Source organism: Portunus trituberculatus, chromosome 44, assembly GCF_017591435.1.
Source record: "Portunus trituberculatus isolate SZX2019 chromosome 44, ASM1759143v1, whole genome shotgun sequence".
Taxonomy (NCBI): domain Eukaryota; kingdom Metazoa; phylum Arthropoda; class Malacostraca; order Decapoda; family Portunidae; genus Portunus; species Portunus trituberculatus.
This window is the reverse complement of record NC_059298.1, coordinates 29,896,523-29,913,587: the sequence shown is the minus strand read 5'-3', so window position 1 is coordinate 29,913,587 and position 17,065 is coordinate 29,896,523. Positions and strand designations below refer to the sequence as shown.

General features: G+C 43.7%; 1 protein-coding gene across 2 annotated transcripts in view; it reads right to left on the bottom strand.

Annotated features, from left to right (window-relative positions):
- LOC123519021 (protein phosphatase PP2A 55 kDa regulatory subunit) overlaps positions 1–16,370 on the bottom strand; it is a 53,386-nt gene extending 37,016 nt beyond the window's left edge. Inside the window, exon 1 of one of the 2 annotated variants that reach the window (XM_045280146.1) lies at positions 16,218–16,370. In XM_045280146.1, the coding sequence (XP_045136081.1) occupies positions 16,218–16,332 (115 nt within the window). In that variant the 5' untranslated portion in view covers positions 16,333–16,370. Of the gene's footprint in view, positions 1–15,714; positions 15,836–16,217 lie in introns of those variants that run through there. The other variant, XM_045280147.1, reaches the window with a different exon arrangement.
- Between the last annotated feature and the right edge of the window lie 695 nt (positions 16,371–17,065).

The window sequence follows — 17,065 nt, the reverse complement described above, 5'->3', positions numbered from 1 at the left end:
AGAAGCACAAAGGAACACGAAGGAGAGACAAACGCCGTGGTACAATGGAACCATGCGCGCTTTGGGGTCCGAGGGGTCTCCAAGCGCACGGGTTCGAATCCTGTGCATGGTCCGAGTGTAGGTTGGGCTTCCTCCCTCGGGGCAACGATTTCCTAGCGAGTGGGCTTTCAGATAGGAGGTAACCCAAAAATGATCCCCATTAGCCCATAAATTACCATGAAAAGCCCACATGATATAAAAAAAAGACATGCTTGTCCTTACCAGACTGTGACAGAAGTTACACTGTTAAGAGACGAGACGATGGAAAGTAATGGTGAGATGGAAGATGATGATGATGATGATAAGGAGGAGGAGGAGGAGGAGGAGAGGAGGAGGAGGATATAGCAACCACACTCTGACAAATATCAAATCTAAGCGAAGTGATGACTTTTAATACACGACCACGCCACGTCAGTCTCTCTCTCTCTCTCTCTCTCTCTCTCTCTCTCTCTCTCTCTCTCTCTCTCTCTCTCTCTCTCTCTCTCTCTCTCTCTCTCCACACACACATATAGGAACAGGTGGGCGTCCCGGTCTTCAAACCCTCTCATAAGTTCAGGACAAGGCGCGGATATTGGACTCAGATAATGTGTGTGTGTGTATTTACCTAGTTGTATTTACCTAGTTGTAGTTTTATAGGGCCTGGGCTTTATGCTCGTGTGGCCCCGTCTCCATATCTACATTTATCCAATTTTTCTTTAAAACTATCTACACTCTTTGCTGACACCATTTCCTCACTCAAACTGTTCCAAGTCTCAACACATCTTTGCGGGAAACTAAATATTTTAACATCTCTCAGACATCTTCCTTTCCTCAGTTTCTTACTATGCAATCTTGTGCTTCTAATGTCATATTCTTCTCTCAGGATTAGTTTCTCATTATCCACTTGATCCATTCCGTTAATCAATTTATAAACTTGTATCAAATCCCCTCTCTCTCTTCTCTGTTCCAGGGTTGGTAGATCCATAGCTTTTAGTCTCTCCTCATATGTCATCCCTTTAAATTCTGGAACCATTCTTGTAGCCATTTTTTGTAGTCTCTCCAATTTCCTTATGTGTTTCTTTTTATGGGGGTCCACACAACTCCTGCATATTCCAATCTAGGTCTTATTTTAGTACTTATCAATTTCTTCATCATTTCTTTGTCCATATAGTGAAATGCTAATCCAATATTCCTTAGCAAATTATACGTCTCTCTGAAAATTCTATCAATATGGCTTACCGGTTGATTGTTTTCTTCCATTGTCACTCTCAAGTCCTTTTCCTTTTTTACTTTTTCTAGTTCTACTCCATCTCCCATCTTATAGATTCCCACTGGTCGTCTTTCACTTTTTCCCATTTCATGACATGACATGGTGTGTGTGTGTGTGTGTGTGTGTGTGTGTGTGTGTGTGTGTGTGTGTGTGTGTGTGTGTGTGTGTGTGTGTGTGTGTGTGTGTGTGTGTGTGTGTGTGTGTGTGTGTGTGTGTGTGTGTGTATGTGTTTGCAAAGGTCAATCAATATTTGGTCAGTGGAATAAATGTTGTGGTCTGTTACGTTTGGTCTATTCATTTATTTGTTTATTCATTTATCTACTGATCCATCTATCTGTCTATCTGTTTATTCAACTAACTGTCTGTGTACCAATTTTTCTTCCTACCTACTTATCTGCCTATATCTATCGCTGTGTGTGTGTGTGTGTGTGTGTGTGTGTGTGTGTGTGTGTGTGTGTGTGTGTGTGTGTGTGTGTGTGTGTGTGTGTGTGTGTGTGTGTGTGTGTGTGTGTGTGTGTGTGTGTGTGTGTGTGTGTGTGTGTGTGTGTGTGTGTGTGTGTGTGTTCCATTCTCCACAAACGCTATTTTCGAGTGTTCAATGTTTAGCAATACAGAAACCTTCCTCATTTTTCTTTCATAACCTAAATGCTGCCGTGACTTCACAATGCTAAACAACAACAGTAACACCTTCTTTACTTCCAAACACAAATATTAGATTAAACAGCTACAATATAATGACACCTCGTATTCCTCCTATCTCTTACATTCTACCACGCTGCAGTTGAAGTTATTTACGATGACTTCACAATGCTAAACAACAACAATAACAGCATTTTCTTTATCTCCAAACACAAGTACTACATTAAACAGCTACAATATAGTTACAACCTATATTTCTCCTTCTATATCTTACATTTACCACGCTGCAGTTGAAGCTATTTACGGATTTCAAGAACGTTTTCTAGTGATAGTCTAAGAAGGACTGAACACTGCACTTATAAAACACACAGCTAATCATCTTTGTGGCCCTTGTAAGCATTACTGGCCTTGACGAAAACGGATTTACGATACAAAACATGGCAGATAATAATACACACTAAGCTTTCCGGTGGTGTCAGTCTGTACAACAGTGTCTGGTGTTGTGACAGGCGCCTCAACGACACACGAGTCCATCCCTGACCTTTGAATTGAACGCCTCCGCCAGACACAACACACAACGTCTCCTGAACAGCGGTAACAAAGGTTTTATTATCATCCTTCTTGCTCTTGTTTGCCTTTGTTCTTGTCTAGGCTCGCTGGTCGCTTTTTCTGAGAGCGTCACGCCACGTCACTGCAGCGGAGCTTTATCTCCACAGCGACAGGATGCGAAGATTGCTCTGAAATTTGAATGGCCTATTCGTGGGTACTGTACTGAGTTGTGTTGCTGCCTCTTTCCTGGCTGTATTTCTATGGTCACTATTCAGAAACGCTTTGCTCTCTCACCACTATTTTTCAAGGCCACAGAGATAATTAGCGGGGTTTTCAATAGTGCTTCTCTAGAAATCTTGTCAGTCTGTCTCTAGAACTGTAAAAACATCCTAAAATAAATTCGTGTGAATTTAAATAAAGTATTTTGAGATAGTGGAGGTGAAACACAGAAGTGGTTGAAAATACAAATCAATGCTTCTATGTATGTACGTGTGTGTCTGTGTTTGTATTTGTGTGTCTGTTTGTATGTATGTGTGTTTGTCATCCTGTCTCTCTCTCTCTCTCTCTCTCTCTCTCTCTCTATATATATATATATATATATATATATATATATATATATATATATATATATATATATATATATATATATATATATATATATATATATATATATATATATATATAGTGGATAAGGTGGTGAGCGTGGGATCGGGCAGACGTCCACGCGTAGGTTCGAATCCTACCACGTACAGCCTTAAAACACTTTGCCATTTGTCGAGTGGTTTAAAGTTACTCACATGTCACCATGATACCCAGGCTCTAGGTGGTTACACTCAAGATGAGCTTGGGTGGTGATATGGGCCCTAATATGGGTACCACTATAAATAAAATTGCCTGCGCCACTAATGAGCGGAAGCTGAACAGCGCTTCCCATACACTCTTCAAGTGTGCCTACAGGCGCTATAGGCTTTACCGTATATATATATATATATATATATATATATATATATATATATATATATATATATATATATATATATATATATATATATATATATATATATATATATGTGTGTGTGTGTGTGTGTGTGTGTGTGTGTGTCTGTCTGTCTGTCTGTCTGCAATAATAATAATAATAATAATAATAATAATAATAATAATAATAATAATAATAATAATAATAATAATAATATACGGTTTATTAATTTGGCAGTGCAACAAAAAATTTACGCTGAAAATGTACATGGGGGGGGGGGAGACATTAAAATAATGAAATGCTTAACCTAACTATGGATCTAACTTAGCCAAAAATTTACTCATTTATTTATTTATGTATGGCTCGCACCATAGTGGGCACCGCGCTAAGGTGGTACCGGTCAGTGCGCGATGCTCTTAAGGGCGCCACGCGATTCTGGTGTTGGGTGGCGCCGTCTGTCTGTCTGTCTGTCTGTCTGTCTCTCTGCATCTCTCTCTCTCTCTCTCTCTCTCTCTCTCTCTCTCTCTCTCTCTGGGTTCACATTATGATGGCATTTCTTCGCTGCCTCATATCAATCAAACGGCCAATAGATGAATAAGTGAGTGAGTGAATGAATGGAGGTGTCAATGAAATCAATCAATCAATCAGTCAAACAGTTTCTTCCCTTTCTCTTTACTTATTCACTGTATTCTGGCACTTCCACGCTTTTTACTTTTTATTACTTCTTTCTCCTTTCTCTTCCTTTCCGCCTCCGCCAAATCAAGGGGAGAGGAACGCGCCAAGAATGAACGACGCTTTTACGGAAGGAACATTCAGTGCTATAACTCGATTGTTTACAAAGATCCCTGGCTCTCCTTTGTCCCTCCCGGTCTCGTGTTCCTCTTCATCCTCCCTCTCTCCCTCCCTCTCTCTCTCTCTGGCCTGTATTCTGAAACGCGTTGCTCTCATCATCTTATTTATTTTTTATTTCTTCATTCGTTGCTTTTCATGTGTTGTTGTTTTTTTAATCATTTCTTTTTTTATTAGTGTTTCGACGAACTCTTTCTCTCACTCTCTCTCTCTCTCTGGACTGTAATCTGAAACGCTTTGCTCTCTCACCACCACTGCTTTCCAAAGGCTCCAGTTGAAGATACTCGTGTTTTTAAGAGTATTATTATAGTTCTAGTGATAGCTGGGCAAGATTTCTAGTTTATTAAAAGGAAAAACTGTCTTGAAAATCTGTGGCCTTGGAAAAATTGTCGCAGTGAGATGGGAAGGCGTTTCTGAATAAGGTCTCTCTCTCTCTCTCTCTCTCTCTCTCTCTCTCTCTCTCTCTCTCTCTCTCTCTCCTCATTTTCTTTCCTTCACTATACTCCTCTCCTTCCTCTCTTCCTCACTCTCTCTCTTCCTCTTCCTTCCTTCCCTCATTTACTGCCTGTCTGTCTGTCAATCTCAACGTGTATAGGGAGTATAGGGAGTATAGGGAGTCTGTCTCTCCGCATCCTACACTGATCTAGCGCGTTTAGTTTCTACCAGTTATAGCCACACATACACACACACACACATACACACACACACACACACACACACACACACACACACACACACACACACATAAGAAGTCGTGCGCACTAAAACATGTGTGTGTGTGTGTGTGTGTGTGTGTGTGTGTGAGAGAGAGAGAGAGAGAGAGAGAGAGAGAGAGAGAGAGAGAGAGAGAGAGAGAGAGAGAGAGAGAGAGAGAGAAACATCAAAACACTAATAAAAGAAAAGAGAGAAAATTACTGAAAAAAAACAATTCTTGAAAAGCAGTAAATGAAGAAATAAAAACAGATAAGAAATAGAGACACACACACACACACACACACACACACACACACACACAAGGAAGGAAGGAACAACAAAAGGCCTCAGTCGTCACTATTTATGCACTGGTGGCTGTCCTGATGTGCTCTGAATCACCTCGGGGCCCTTGAGACGTGCCGCTAATAGTACTGAGTCCCTCCCACGCATGTATTCCGAAACGCTTTGCTCTCTCTCTCTCTCTCTCTCTCTCTCTCTCTCTCTCTCTCACCATCACTGCTTCCAAAGGCTCTAGTTGAAGGTACTCGTGGTTTTAAGGGCGTTTTTTATGATTCTGGTGATAGATTGGCAAGATTTCCAGTTTATCATAAGGAGAAACTGTCTTGAAATCCCGGCTAGTCGTCTCTGTTGCCTTGGAAAATTGTCGTGGTGAGAGACTAAAGCGTTTGATAATACAGGCATGAGTACTTCTCGCTTATGTATTCAGAAACACTGCCACGTCGCAACCCACAGACATTTGTAAGACCCTGCATGGTTGATCTTACTCGGGTTTTCAAGGTGTTTTCCTGATTAGAGAGATTTCTACATTATTGACCACTTCAGTACTGGGACAAATTTTTACCTTGAATTTTTCGGTATGATTAGATGATTCTATTTACATTTCTAAGGGTCTATGGACGTCAGAGGATTAATGGCCGGAGTCTTCATTTTCTTTGATTCCCAACATAAGTTTCTGAAGCTGTATAAAATTGCCAGATAGTAAGCAAAATGAATATGAAAACGCGTCATGATAATGAATAGGTTAACTTTAGAAATGCTCTTGAAAACCTGGCTAATCATCTCAGTGGCCTTATGAAAACACAGCAGTAGTATTCTGGATATTTGAGTAAAGGTGGTTGCTTTTACGCTTCCACAGACCAGTTAAAGAGATTTCTACATTGTTAACTGGAGAAACGTTCTTGAAAAATCGGCTAATCATCTCAGCGGCCTTTGAAAACACAGCTCAGTAGTATTCTGGATATTTAATTAAAGGTGTTTGCTTTTGCTCTTCCACAGACTGGTTAAAGGGATTTCTGCATTGTTAACTGGAGAAACGTTCTTGGAAAATCGGCTAATCTTCTCAGCGGCCTTTGAAAACACAACTCAGTAGAATTCTGTATATTTGACTACAAATATCACCTTTATCAACCCATACTTTTCAAAAAGATTGGTGAAATAACATACCAAACCAAACAATGCAAAACCACCGAATAAACACTAATAAAACACACAGAGAAAATGCACGCAAAAACTCACAACATACAGGCAAACTCCGCTCACCTCCTCCAGTACATTCAATCATTCATCCCTTTCTCTGGCAAACTCTGGAACTCCCTGCCTACTTCTGTATTTCCATCCGACCTGAACTAATTTAACCCCCTTCAATACCCCTTCAATACCAAGAAACATTTTTACCTTGAGAATTGTGTACGATAAGACCATTTTATTCACATTAGGAAGGCTCTATGGAGGTCAGAAGATCAATGGCCAGAGTCTTCACTATTTCATTCCCTCACACGAGTTTCTGAAGCTGAATAGAATCACCAAGTAGTAAAGCAGAGTGAATATGGAAACGCGTCATGGTACTCGAGGGGTTAAGAGGGAAACTACAAGACATTTACCACATTTGATTGGCTACCTCTCTCCACCTTGCTTGGGGATTGGCATATTAGTGAACCTGTTTTGTTTAGTACTCCAATTTTATGTTGTCATTTTCCAGTCTTCCCCTCTTACATAAAGAATGGATGTACGGAGGTGGAGGAGGAAGCGGGCAGGAGGAAGCGGGCGCGAAAGGTGACTCGTGGTAGCTAATTCAACACAAGATTCCCACAAAGGCTCGTATTTTCAAACACTTTTCTGCTTCAACTCCATTATTTCAAGATGCTTTGTCTTTATTTGCAAGAGTTTTCAAGATGTTTTTACGGTTCCAGAGGCAGAGTGACAAGATTTCTACATTATTAACTGGAGAAACACTCTTGAAACTCCAGGTAATCATCCCTGTGGCCTTGGAAAACAGTCGCGGTGAGAGAGCAAAGCGTTTCTGAATACGGACTAAAGGCTGGCAAGGGCGGCGCCACAACACTTCTGCCTACATCCCTTCCTACCTCACCTTGTTCTCCTTTACTCCCTCACCACACCACGACCAAATCCTTGCTTACCTCTCTCTCTCTCTCTCTCTCTCTCTCTCTCTCTCTCTCTCTCTCTCTCTCTCTCTCTCTCTCTCTCTCTCTCTCTCTCTCTCTCTCTCTCTCTCTCTCTCACCTTCTCCTCCTTCTCTCTTCTTCTCTCTCTCTCTCTCTCCTCTCTCCTTCTCCTCCTCCTCCTCCTCCTATTTCTCCTTCTATTCCACTTCTTCCTCTTGTTTTCTTGTTTTTAATGTCGCTTTTCTTGTTTCTCTCTTTTTCGTGTCTTTGCTGTTCCTTTGTCTTGTTCTGTGTCTTCTTTTTTCTTCTTTCTTCTGGTTCTATATCATTTTGTTCTCAAGGTCTTTCTTCTCTTTTTTCTATTCTCTCCTTCTCTGTTATATAAAGTTATTTGTTGTCTATGTACAGCTCATTCTACCCTGTTCAATGTTATTTTATTTATTTTTCTATCATGTCTTGTTATATAGTCTCCTCCTCCTCTTCCTTCTCCTCCTCCTCCTCCTCCATTTCTTCTTCCTCTTCTTTATCTTCTTATGTTCTCCATCTTGTTCTTTCTGTACCCTGTTTGAAAGATGTAGGGTGGTATCATCAGCGTAGGCGTGGATAGGGCAAGAAGTTTGGTTAAGAAGGTCAATAATGAATAATAGAAAGAGAGTGGGTGACAGGACAGAACTATGAGGAACACCACCATTAATAGATTTAAGAGAAGACATATTATTCTGTTCTCTCTTTCGTTCTGCTTACACACGTCGCGTCGTCTCTTACAACGTCTGTTCTTACGTAGTTTAGTAAAAGATTCCTTATGACAGCATTTCTGGTCTTATCTAGTCTCTGTTGTGTGTTCATTTGTATTCCTCTCTCTCTCTTTCTCTCTCTCTCTCTCTCTCTCTCTCTCTCTCTCTCTCTCTCTCTCTCTCTCTCTCTCTCCATGATCCTCAAACTTTTATTTTCTTTTCTTTTCTCCTCCTCTTTTTTTTCTTCTTCTTCTTCTTCTTCTTCTTCTTCTTCTCAAATTCATACATTTCTCCCTTTTCCTCTTCCCTTTTCTCTTCTTATTTTCTTTAGGATTATCACTTCTTGTCCTTTCTTTACTATCTCTTCTTCCAGTTCATTTTTCTTTTCCTATTCTCCTTTTCTGCTTCTTCCTATTTTTTTTCCTATGCCTTCAGTATCATCAGTTTTCATTCCCTTAATCTTTTTTTTTTCCTTCCTTCTGCATCAACTCCCTTTCCTTCTTCTCTTACTACATCTTTTTCCTGTGTATCTTCCTAAGCTATTCCCTCACTCTCTTCTCTCTCTCTGTTCGTGACTAGCGCCTATCCGTCCATGTATCTCAGTCCCTCGCTCCCTCCACGCTCCTGTCAGTCAGCGGAGGATGGCGTGGAAACCTGTAATCTCTTAATCTCTTCAGTACCATGATACGTTTCCGTGTTAATTCTGGTTACTATTTGGTAATTTTATACAGCTTCAGAAACTCATATGGGGATTAATATAGTGAAGACTGTGGCCATTAATTTTCTGATCTCCATAGACCCTTCCTAATGTGAATAGAATGGTTTAATCATACCCAAAACGCGTGGTAAAAATACGTTCCAGTACTAAAGGGGTTTAATCTCTTACCCACGTGTTAAGGAGAGGAAGGAAGAAAGTAATGTAATGGTGCATGTGATGTGGTGGTGTGATGGTGTGATTGATGGTGTGGTTAGGTTGTTAGTGGTTTGTTGTGTTCTTGCATGGTATTGTTTGAAAGTCTCTCTCTCTCTCTCTCTCTCTCTCTCTCTCTCTCTCTCGCTCCCCTTCCCTGACTAACGGTCATTACTCACTTGATAAAAGATTGATTACTTTCTCCACAAGTTCCCCCCACCCACCTCTCTCTCTCTCTCTCTCTCTCTCTCTCTCTCTCTCTCTCTCTCTCTCTCTCTCTCTCTCTCTCTCTCAGGGACAACGAAGGTTCTCATTTCACTGCATCTCACCACGTCATCTTTGTCTGTCTGTCTGTCTGTCTGTCTGACATCAACACACACACACACACACACACACACACACACACACACACACACACACACACACACACACACTGTTCCCGCCTCCACACTCAGCTTACATTTACCTACCCTCTCCCTCTTACCACACACACACACACACACACATACCAAGATACGAACAGCTGAAAACACTATGCGCATGCTCGTAAAATCTTCGTAGAGAGAGAGAGAGAGAGAGAGAGAGAGAGAGAGAGAGAGAGAGAGAGAGAGAGAGAGAGAGAGAGAGAGAGACGTAACCTTTTCATCTAACGCCCCCACAAGCGAGGCACGTCCGAGTAAGACGTTTAACTTGATCAAGAGTTACAAGAGTGTTTTCTACGTAGAACTTGTGTAGGGGAGGGGGAAGGAGATGGGATGGGAGGGAAGGGAAGGAGAGAGGAGATGCAGGTACAGGTAAAGTTTGTCTTGTTCATTAAAGGTGAGAGGAGGTGCGTGGTGACGTAGCTTTTCAGTATATGTTCCTTAATCCCTTCAGTAGTGAGACGCATTTTTGACCTTGAGATTTGTGTACGATTCGACTGTTTCATTGACACTAACAAGGGTCTTTGGAGGGCAGAAGATTAATGGCTACAGTCTTCTCTATTCTATACTGTGATCCCCCAAACATGAATTTCTGAAGCTGTATAAAATCACCAAATCGTAAGCAGAATAAGAGAATGAATATGGAAACGCGACATGGCACTGAAGGGGTTAAGACGTGTTGATTTATGTAAGCACAATGTCTTTAAATAACTATGAAGAACTTTTTTTTTTCTTGATTCACTTATTGATTAATTGTTTGTTTTTTCTATTTCAGGGCACGTAAATACTGGCTGGCGAAGAAGAAAGTAAAGTTTGCGAGTCTCAGAAGAGGTGGAGTCTGCGTGTCTCATTTAAAGGTGAGGGTTGCATGGGAGGCGCACGCTGGGCTGGCTAGCTACGTGTTGGGCCATAGCGGCGTGTAGTGAGCCTGATGTGCTGAGGTCCATCTGTTCGTGTGGCGTCACCCTGCTTGCTTACAACGCACACAAGGTCTTTCTCGTGGCGGCGGTGCGCTGTGCTCACTTCTGTGTGGTGCGGGTGAGGGTGAAAAGGTTTGGGGATGGTGAAAGGGACGAGTGATGGTGGTGAGAGGGAAATGAGGGATGGGGATGCCGGTGGACGAGAGGGATGATGACCAGGAGGGAGAGGTGGTGTGTGTGTGTGTGTGTGTGTGTGTGTGTGTGTGTGTGTGTGTGTGTGTGTGTGTGTGTGTGTGTGTGTGTGTGTGTGTGTGTGTGTAAGCTTGAGTGATGCTGGCAACTCAATGCATTGCTAAATTAAGGTATTATTGTGTCTGGTCATCCTTCGTGGTGGCAATGATCTTGCTGGCTACACACACACACACACACACACACACACACACACACACAGACGTCAAGTTTTGCAATAGCTGTAAAGCCGAGCTGCCTCAGAGAAAGTGGTGTGTGTGTGTGTGTGTGTGTGTGTGTGTAGCACATTTACAAAGACGTTGCTATCTTCCCTTCACAGCTGCCTACATTTCTAAAGCCCAGCACCAAACCGTCGTGCTCAGGACACAGCACTGCCATCCTGTTGCTCAGGTTCGCCGCGATAGTGTTACGGTGTTTGGGGACACGCGGCATGGGTGGGCGTCAGCGGGTAGCTGTTGATGCGTAGTAGTTCTGGCCGGGGCGGGCTAGCGGTGGCGGCGCCCTCGTGTTTACCCTTAACGTGATAAATGTGTTCCCGCCAAGAGCCCTGGTGCGGCGGGGAGCGCTACCCTCACCCCTGCATCATTCGTGCCTGGCCCTAGTTGCCCTGACTGCATTGTTTTCAGACGTCATGGAGGGCTCGGACAGAGTCAGCTGAACTGTTGCAAGAGAGTAATGACCGCTGACGCAGGGACTCATCAGTCAGCGTCATAAATACCAGTGCAGGGTGTGGCAGTGTGGCAGGCGCTTTCGGCACTGTTTGGCAACACCATCCCGCCGCGCCTCCCATACCTGCCCGAATCAGCCTGAACGCTACGCTCTATCCGCCCGCCAAGACGCCGCGGCCAGCTGGGGGAGCGAATACCAACTCTCGACCACCGAGAGTACCGGCCAGCCCGGGCCAGCCGCCAGGGTGACAACGCGGCACGCGGCGAGGAGGCCAGCAGGTGGACCACTGACACTCCCACCTACTGTCAAGGCGTCAACAGTAACTTCCTATTGTTTGTCATATGATCAAGTTCAGCCACACAGCCCTTGCCAACTCTCCATCTCGCTCTCTGCCCCGCCCTTCCTGCCTCACTCCGCCGCCCGCGAGACGTCAGTGTGGGTCTCCGCGGCGGCCTGCGAAGGGGAGGCGGAGAGGGCTTGGTGAAAGGGCGGCACAGGGGGGCCGTTGAGGTACATGACAGCAGTGGCCATGGAGACTTGTTGCTTCTCTCCCTCATCCCCCACCCCTCCCTGTCTCCCTCCCTTGTGCCTTTTTCCGTGCCGCGTGTAACTCTCCCCAACTCCCTTTCATTACCTTCCGTCCTGTCTTTTCATTTCAACATACACACACACACACACACACACACACACACACACACACACACACACACACACACACGGAACTTCTGTATCAAGAGTGTACGATATGACAGATTAGATGATAGAATGAGGTGAAGACTGCTTATCGGTGGTCTACTTAACGACAAATACCAGCCCTGTGAAGGCGTCCTCGCACTTGGGCATCTCCCTATCTCCATCTGTTTGTCTCCCACAGGAACGTTAGGTGACCTTGTTCTTTTGAAACTGTCCTACATTCCGCCACACATACTCGTATCTTCGCCCCCACGCAAGATTGGTCCAGCTTTCTCTTCTCTTCGTTTGTTTTGTTGTTGTCTCTCTTTTTTTCTCGCTTTTTTTTATTCTATTTTGATTGTATTTTATTTTGCTCAACACATATCTGTACCCTTTCCTATCCATACCTGTCATTATCATCATCATTATCATCGTCATCATTATCACTTATTTTTTACTTGTTTTATTCTATTGTATTTCATTCTACTCAACACATACCTGCCCTTTCCTATCCATCCCCGTCATTATCATTATCATCATTATCATCGTCATCATCATCATCAACCTCTACGATTATATCAACAATCAATCAAGTTTCTCTCCCTCTGTTCAGCGCCCGTCTATTCCACGGTACAGTAACAAAGCTTCTCCTTCTGTCATTCTTTCTCTCTCTCTCTCTCTCTCTCTCTCCAATAAACAAAATAAAGTAGGATGTATGAAAATGAATAAATAAAACAAAGGCCTGTATTCTGAAACGCTCTGCTCTCTCACCATCACTGCTTTCCAAAGGCTCCAGTTGAAGATAGTCGTGTTTTTAACCTCTTCAAATACTGGGACATTCTTACCTTAAGATTTGTGTACGATTAGACCATTTTATTGAAGGGTCTATGGAGGTCAGAAGAGTAATAGCCAGAGTTTTCACTATTTCAATCCTCACACAAGTTTCTGAAGGTGTATAAAATCACCAAATAGTAACCAGAATGAATATGGAAACGCGTCACGGTACTGAAGGAGTTGAAGTATTTTTTATGGCTCTGGTGATAGATTGACAACATTCCTAGTTTATTAAAAGGAAAAACTGTCTTGAAAACCTGGCTAGTTGTCTCTGTGGCCTTGCAATATTGTCATAGTAAGAGGGAGAAGGTGTTTCTGAATAAGGCTAAAATAGAGTGAATGAATAAAACAATAAGATCATTGTGGTAAATGAAATAAATCAACTACTCAAATTCTTTTCCATCGAAAAATAACATAAAGGAGCAAAGGACAGTCATGCACATCTTTCTCCTTGCATCCTCTCGTCCCACACGTCATATGCCTCGCCTCTCCACTCACCTTCCCTCGCTGCTGTGACTCATTAAATCACTCAATTCACTCAGTCCCCCTGCCATCGACAATAAACAGAAACAAGAAGAATGCAGGATAGAGTCTGACACCCACATTCTCTTCCTTAAAAAACTACGAGTCATATTGTTTTCTCTCTGTTTGTTTATCTGTCTGTCTGTGTCTCTCTGGCTGTGTTCCTCTGGCTGTCTCTGTCTCTCTCTTTATAAATACACATCACTAATCTGTGCCTCTAAATAGCAGGTGTCTTTGTCCTCTTGCACTACCTTTCAAAATAAAAAGCAGAATAAGGACAGTCATACATATTCTCTTCCTTAACCTACAAGTCACATTGCTTTCTCTCTCTCTCTCTCTCTCTCTCTCTCTCTCTCTCTCTCTCTCTCTCTCTCTCTCTCTTTCCCTTTCCCGTCTCTATAAATACACATCACTGTTCTGTGCCTCTAGAGAACAGGTGTCTTTGTCCCCCTGCACTACCTTCCCCCGGCACATTTCTGGTTCCTCCTCAGCGCGCGTCACGCAGGCACCAACCTCAGAGCGACGACTCATTTCACGCACCCAGCGCACTCAGCCACCTCGTGCAAGATCTTATACTTACTCTCCCCTCCAACGCAGCCTCTTTTTAGACTTTTATCTCTTACGTGTCTGTCTTTCTGTCTGTTTCTATCCACTCACTACTGCACTCTTGTCTTCTCTTCAGTGTTTTGATAGTCAACGCATGTCTATTAACCCTTTCAGTGCTGGGACGCATTTTTATCTTGATTTTCTAGTGTGATTAGACGATTTTATTTATATTAGGAAGGGTCTATGGAGATCAGAAGATGAATGTTCACAGTCTTCACTATTCTAATCCCCCACATAAGTTTCTAAAGCTGTTTAAAATCACCGAACAGTAAGCAGAATGAATATGAAAACGTGCCATGGTACTGAAGAGGTTAAGTCGAAGATATGTAACCAAGAAGTAGAAGGAAACGTTATTTATTCGCAACTTGTATATCATCATTGTGTACATTGTAATAGCAGATCGATTTCTTGATGAACGAATTGATGGCTGTCGAATACAGAAGACTAAAATGCATATTGTTTATTTTTGTCCTGTAGAAAAGTGGTGCAGGGAATTGATGGTTGTCGAGTAATGAAGACTAAAATGCATATGGTTTTCTTTTGTCCTGTAGAAAAGTGGTGCAGTGTCCCGATCTGAACCATTAACAAGTTTAACCCATTCACAACTATGCCGCGTTTTCATAATCATTCTCCTTACTATTTGTGATTTTATACAACTTCAGATACTTATGTAGGGATTAAAATAGTGAAGACTGTGGCCATTAATCTTCTGACCTTCATAGATTCTTCTTGAAGACAGTAAAATGGTCTAATCGTACACAAATCTCAAGATATAAATGTGTCCTAGTATACTGAAGGGATTCATTTGAACTAGTAAAGCTGGTCCAAGTTTTGTGTGTCATTTCAAAAGTGAAGACTGTGGCCATTTATCTTCTGACCTTCATAGACTCTTCCATACGTCAATAAATGGGTCTAATCGAACACAAACTCTGAAGATAAAAATGTGTCCCAGTACTGAAGGGATTAATTTGAACTACTAATACTGCTCTAAGTCTTGTGAAACATCAAAAGACACCGCTGCCAACAATAAAAACATTTCAAGAATTCTAAGTGTGTGTAGAATTAAATGCTAAGTGTATTTGCCGACAGTTACTTAGAATGAAGCAACAGGGAATCATAAAGGTGAATTCAAAACCGCTGTTTCTTCATCCCAGTCCTGTGTCGATGGCGTGGCATTACCGTACCTGACACCACTCGGGTCGACATTCCTACAGACCTTACTAAATACGTGACACACATTTTGTTAAGCTTTCTTCTGACGCAGCATGTACTCGTGTCCTCAGCGACCTACAGTAAACCCCGCACGGTGAAATAAAGCTTCATTATGTACAAACGCCGCCCCGCACAGCCTCCCTATAATCCTCCTGTGCTTTTATCCCTGCATATGACAAGCTGTGTATTGCAAAAGAGATATGACCAAGTTGTGAATCTATGCGTTACGTGTATATCAATAAATCAGAGAGAGAGAGAGAGAGAGAGAGAGAGAGAGAGAGAGAGAGAGAGAGAGAGAGAGAGTATGTGTAGTGTCTCGAATGACTGCCAGTGAGTTGTGCTTACGTTGGGGGGAGGGGGAGGTTCACGCGTGTGTAGTGGTAGTGGTGGTGGTGGTGGTGGTGTGTGTGTGTGTGTGTGTGTGTGTGTGTGTGTGTGGTGATGGTGTTCTGAAGGCTGGTGGTGTATTCTCCATCTGGACTAACAAAGAGTGCCTGCGGTGTTCGCGCTAGGACACAGGCGCCTTGAGTGCCAGGAAGGTGTTTACCTACGCGCTGAATGCTGGTGGCGAGGCTGCTGGTGCTGTGCGGGGCGACTGACGCTGTCCAGCACACCTTGGGTCCGCGTCTGGCCGCCTCGCTGCCGGGCCTCATCACGCTCACCTCAGACTACACCCGCACGGTGCCACAAATTGAACACAGCTGCCGTGTGGCTCGCGCCCGCTGAGGCTCGTCACGTCTGGCTGACTTAAGCGGGTTAGACCCTCCCTCCCCCCCACCGACCTGTCCTGGTCTCTCCTTCTCTCCTCCCTCCAATCGCAAGTGTGATACCTCTCCGGTGCTTCTGTCCCCGCGGCAGCTTTGTGAGGGCACGCGGGGCACCTATGGCTGTTGGTCTGCGGTAAATATAACACACTTGAGTGCGTGGCAGTGTGGTGGTGGACAGGCATGCAGGCACCGCACAGCAGTAATCGTGCGGCACGTGTCAGTGTTGTGCTTAAGCTATGAGGTGATACGACGCCCTTGTGGGAGGGCGAGGAGAGACACTTACCTTTCCTGTTGTTGGTTGTGGTGGTGACAACGCCGGTGACGGCAGTGTTGATCATCAGCCCCAGCCTGGTGAGGCTTGACTGTCGAATCATGCCCCGCGCCACCATGCCCGACATCCACACCAGCTCCTCCCGCCGACCCCTCACCCCGCGCCCCTTCCCGCCTCCTCCTCCCTCCTCCTTCTTCAGGTCGCTCTTCTTTCCTTTGCTTGATTCTTCCTGTGTCCTCCCTCCTCCCTCCACCTCTCTTTCCACTCTGCCGTTTTCCACCTTGCCAGTTTTCAGGACGGCCGCCGCGTGGCCTCAGCGTGAACGCTCACGGCGCCTAAGGGGTCCTTTCCTCTTGGGCGCCACGCGACCCGCGGTGCTGGCCTTAGTCAGTGGCTCCTGATGATGCCCAGCAAGGCTCCTCTAGCACGGCGATGCGGCGCGGCGGTCTTCAGCCACACACGTGCACGGCGCCTCGTCAGCTCGTAAAGTAGTGTGTACTACACTAAGACACCAAGAACATTCAATGTAATGAAAAAGGAGCGACGCTATCAGGAATATTCCTTTTATCTATTCGCTTACTTAGGGAAACAAAATTACTTGGGTCTGCCTAATGTTAAGTTAAAAGAAAACGAAGGTAACTCTCGTTTTAAGGATAGACTTCATAATACGGATATATCAAATAGTGTTACTTATAAGTGATCGTCTTTTCGTCGTAAATCAGGCACGATCATTATACTGTATATAATATAGAGAACAAAACAATTATCTTTACAAATTTGATGGAAGGCTCGCGAATCACAGTCAAAATGATAAGCTCTATCTTACGTGTTACCAGTGTGGTGATGCACAGCCTCGGCCA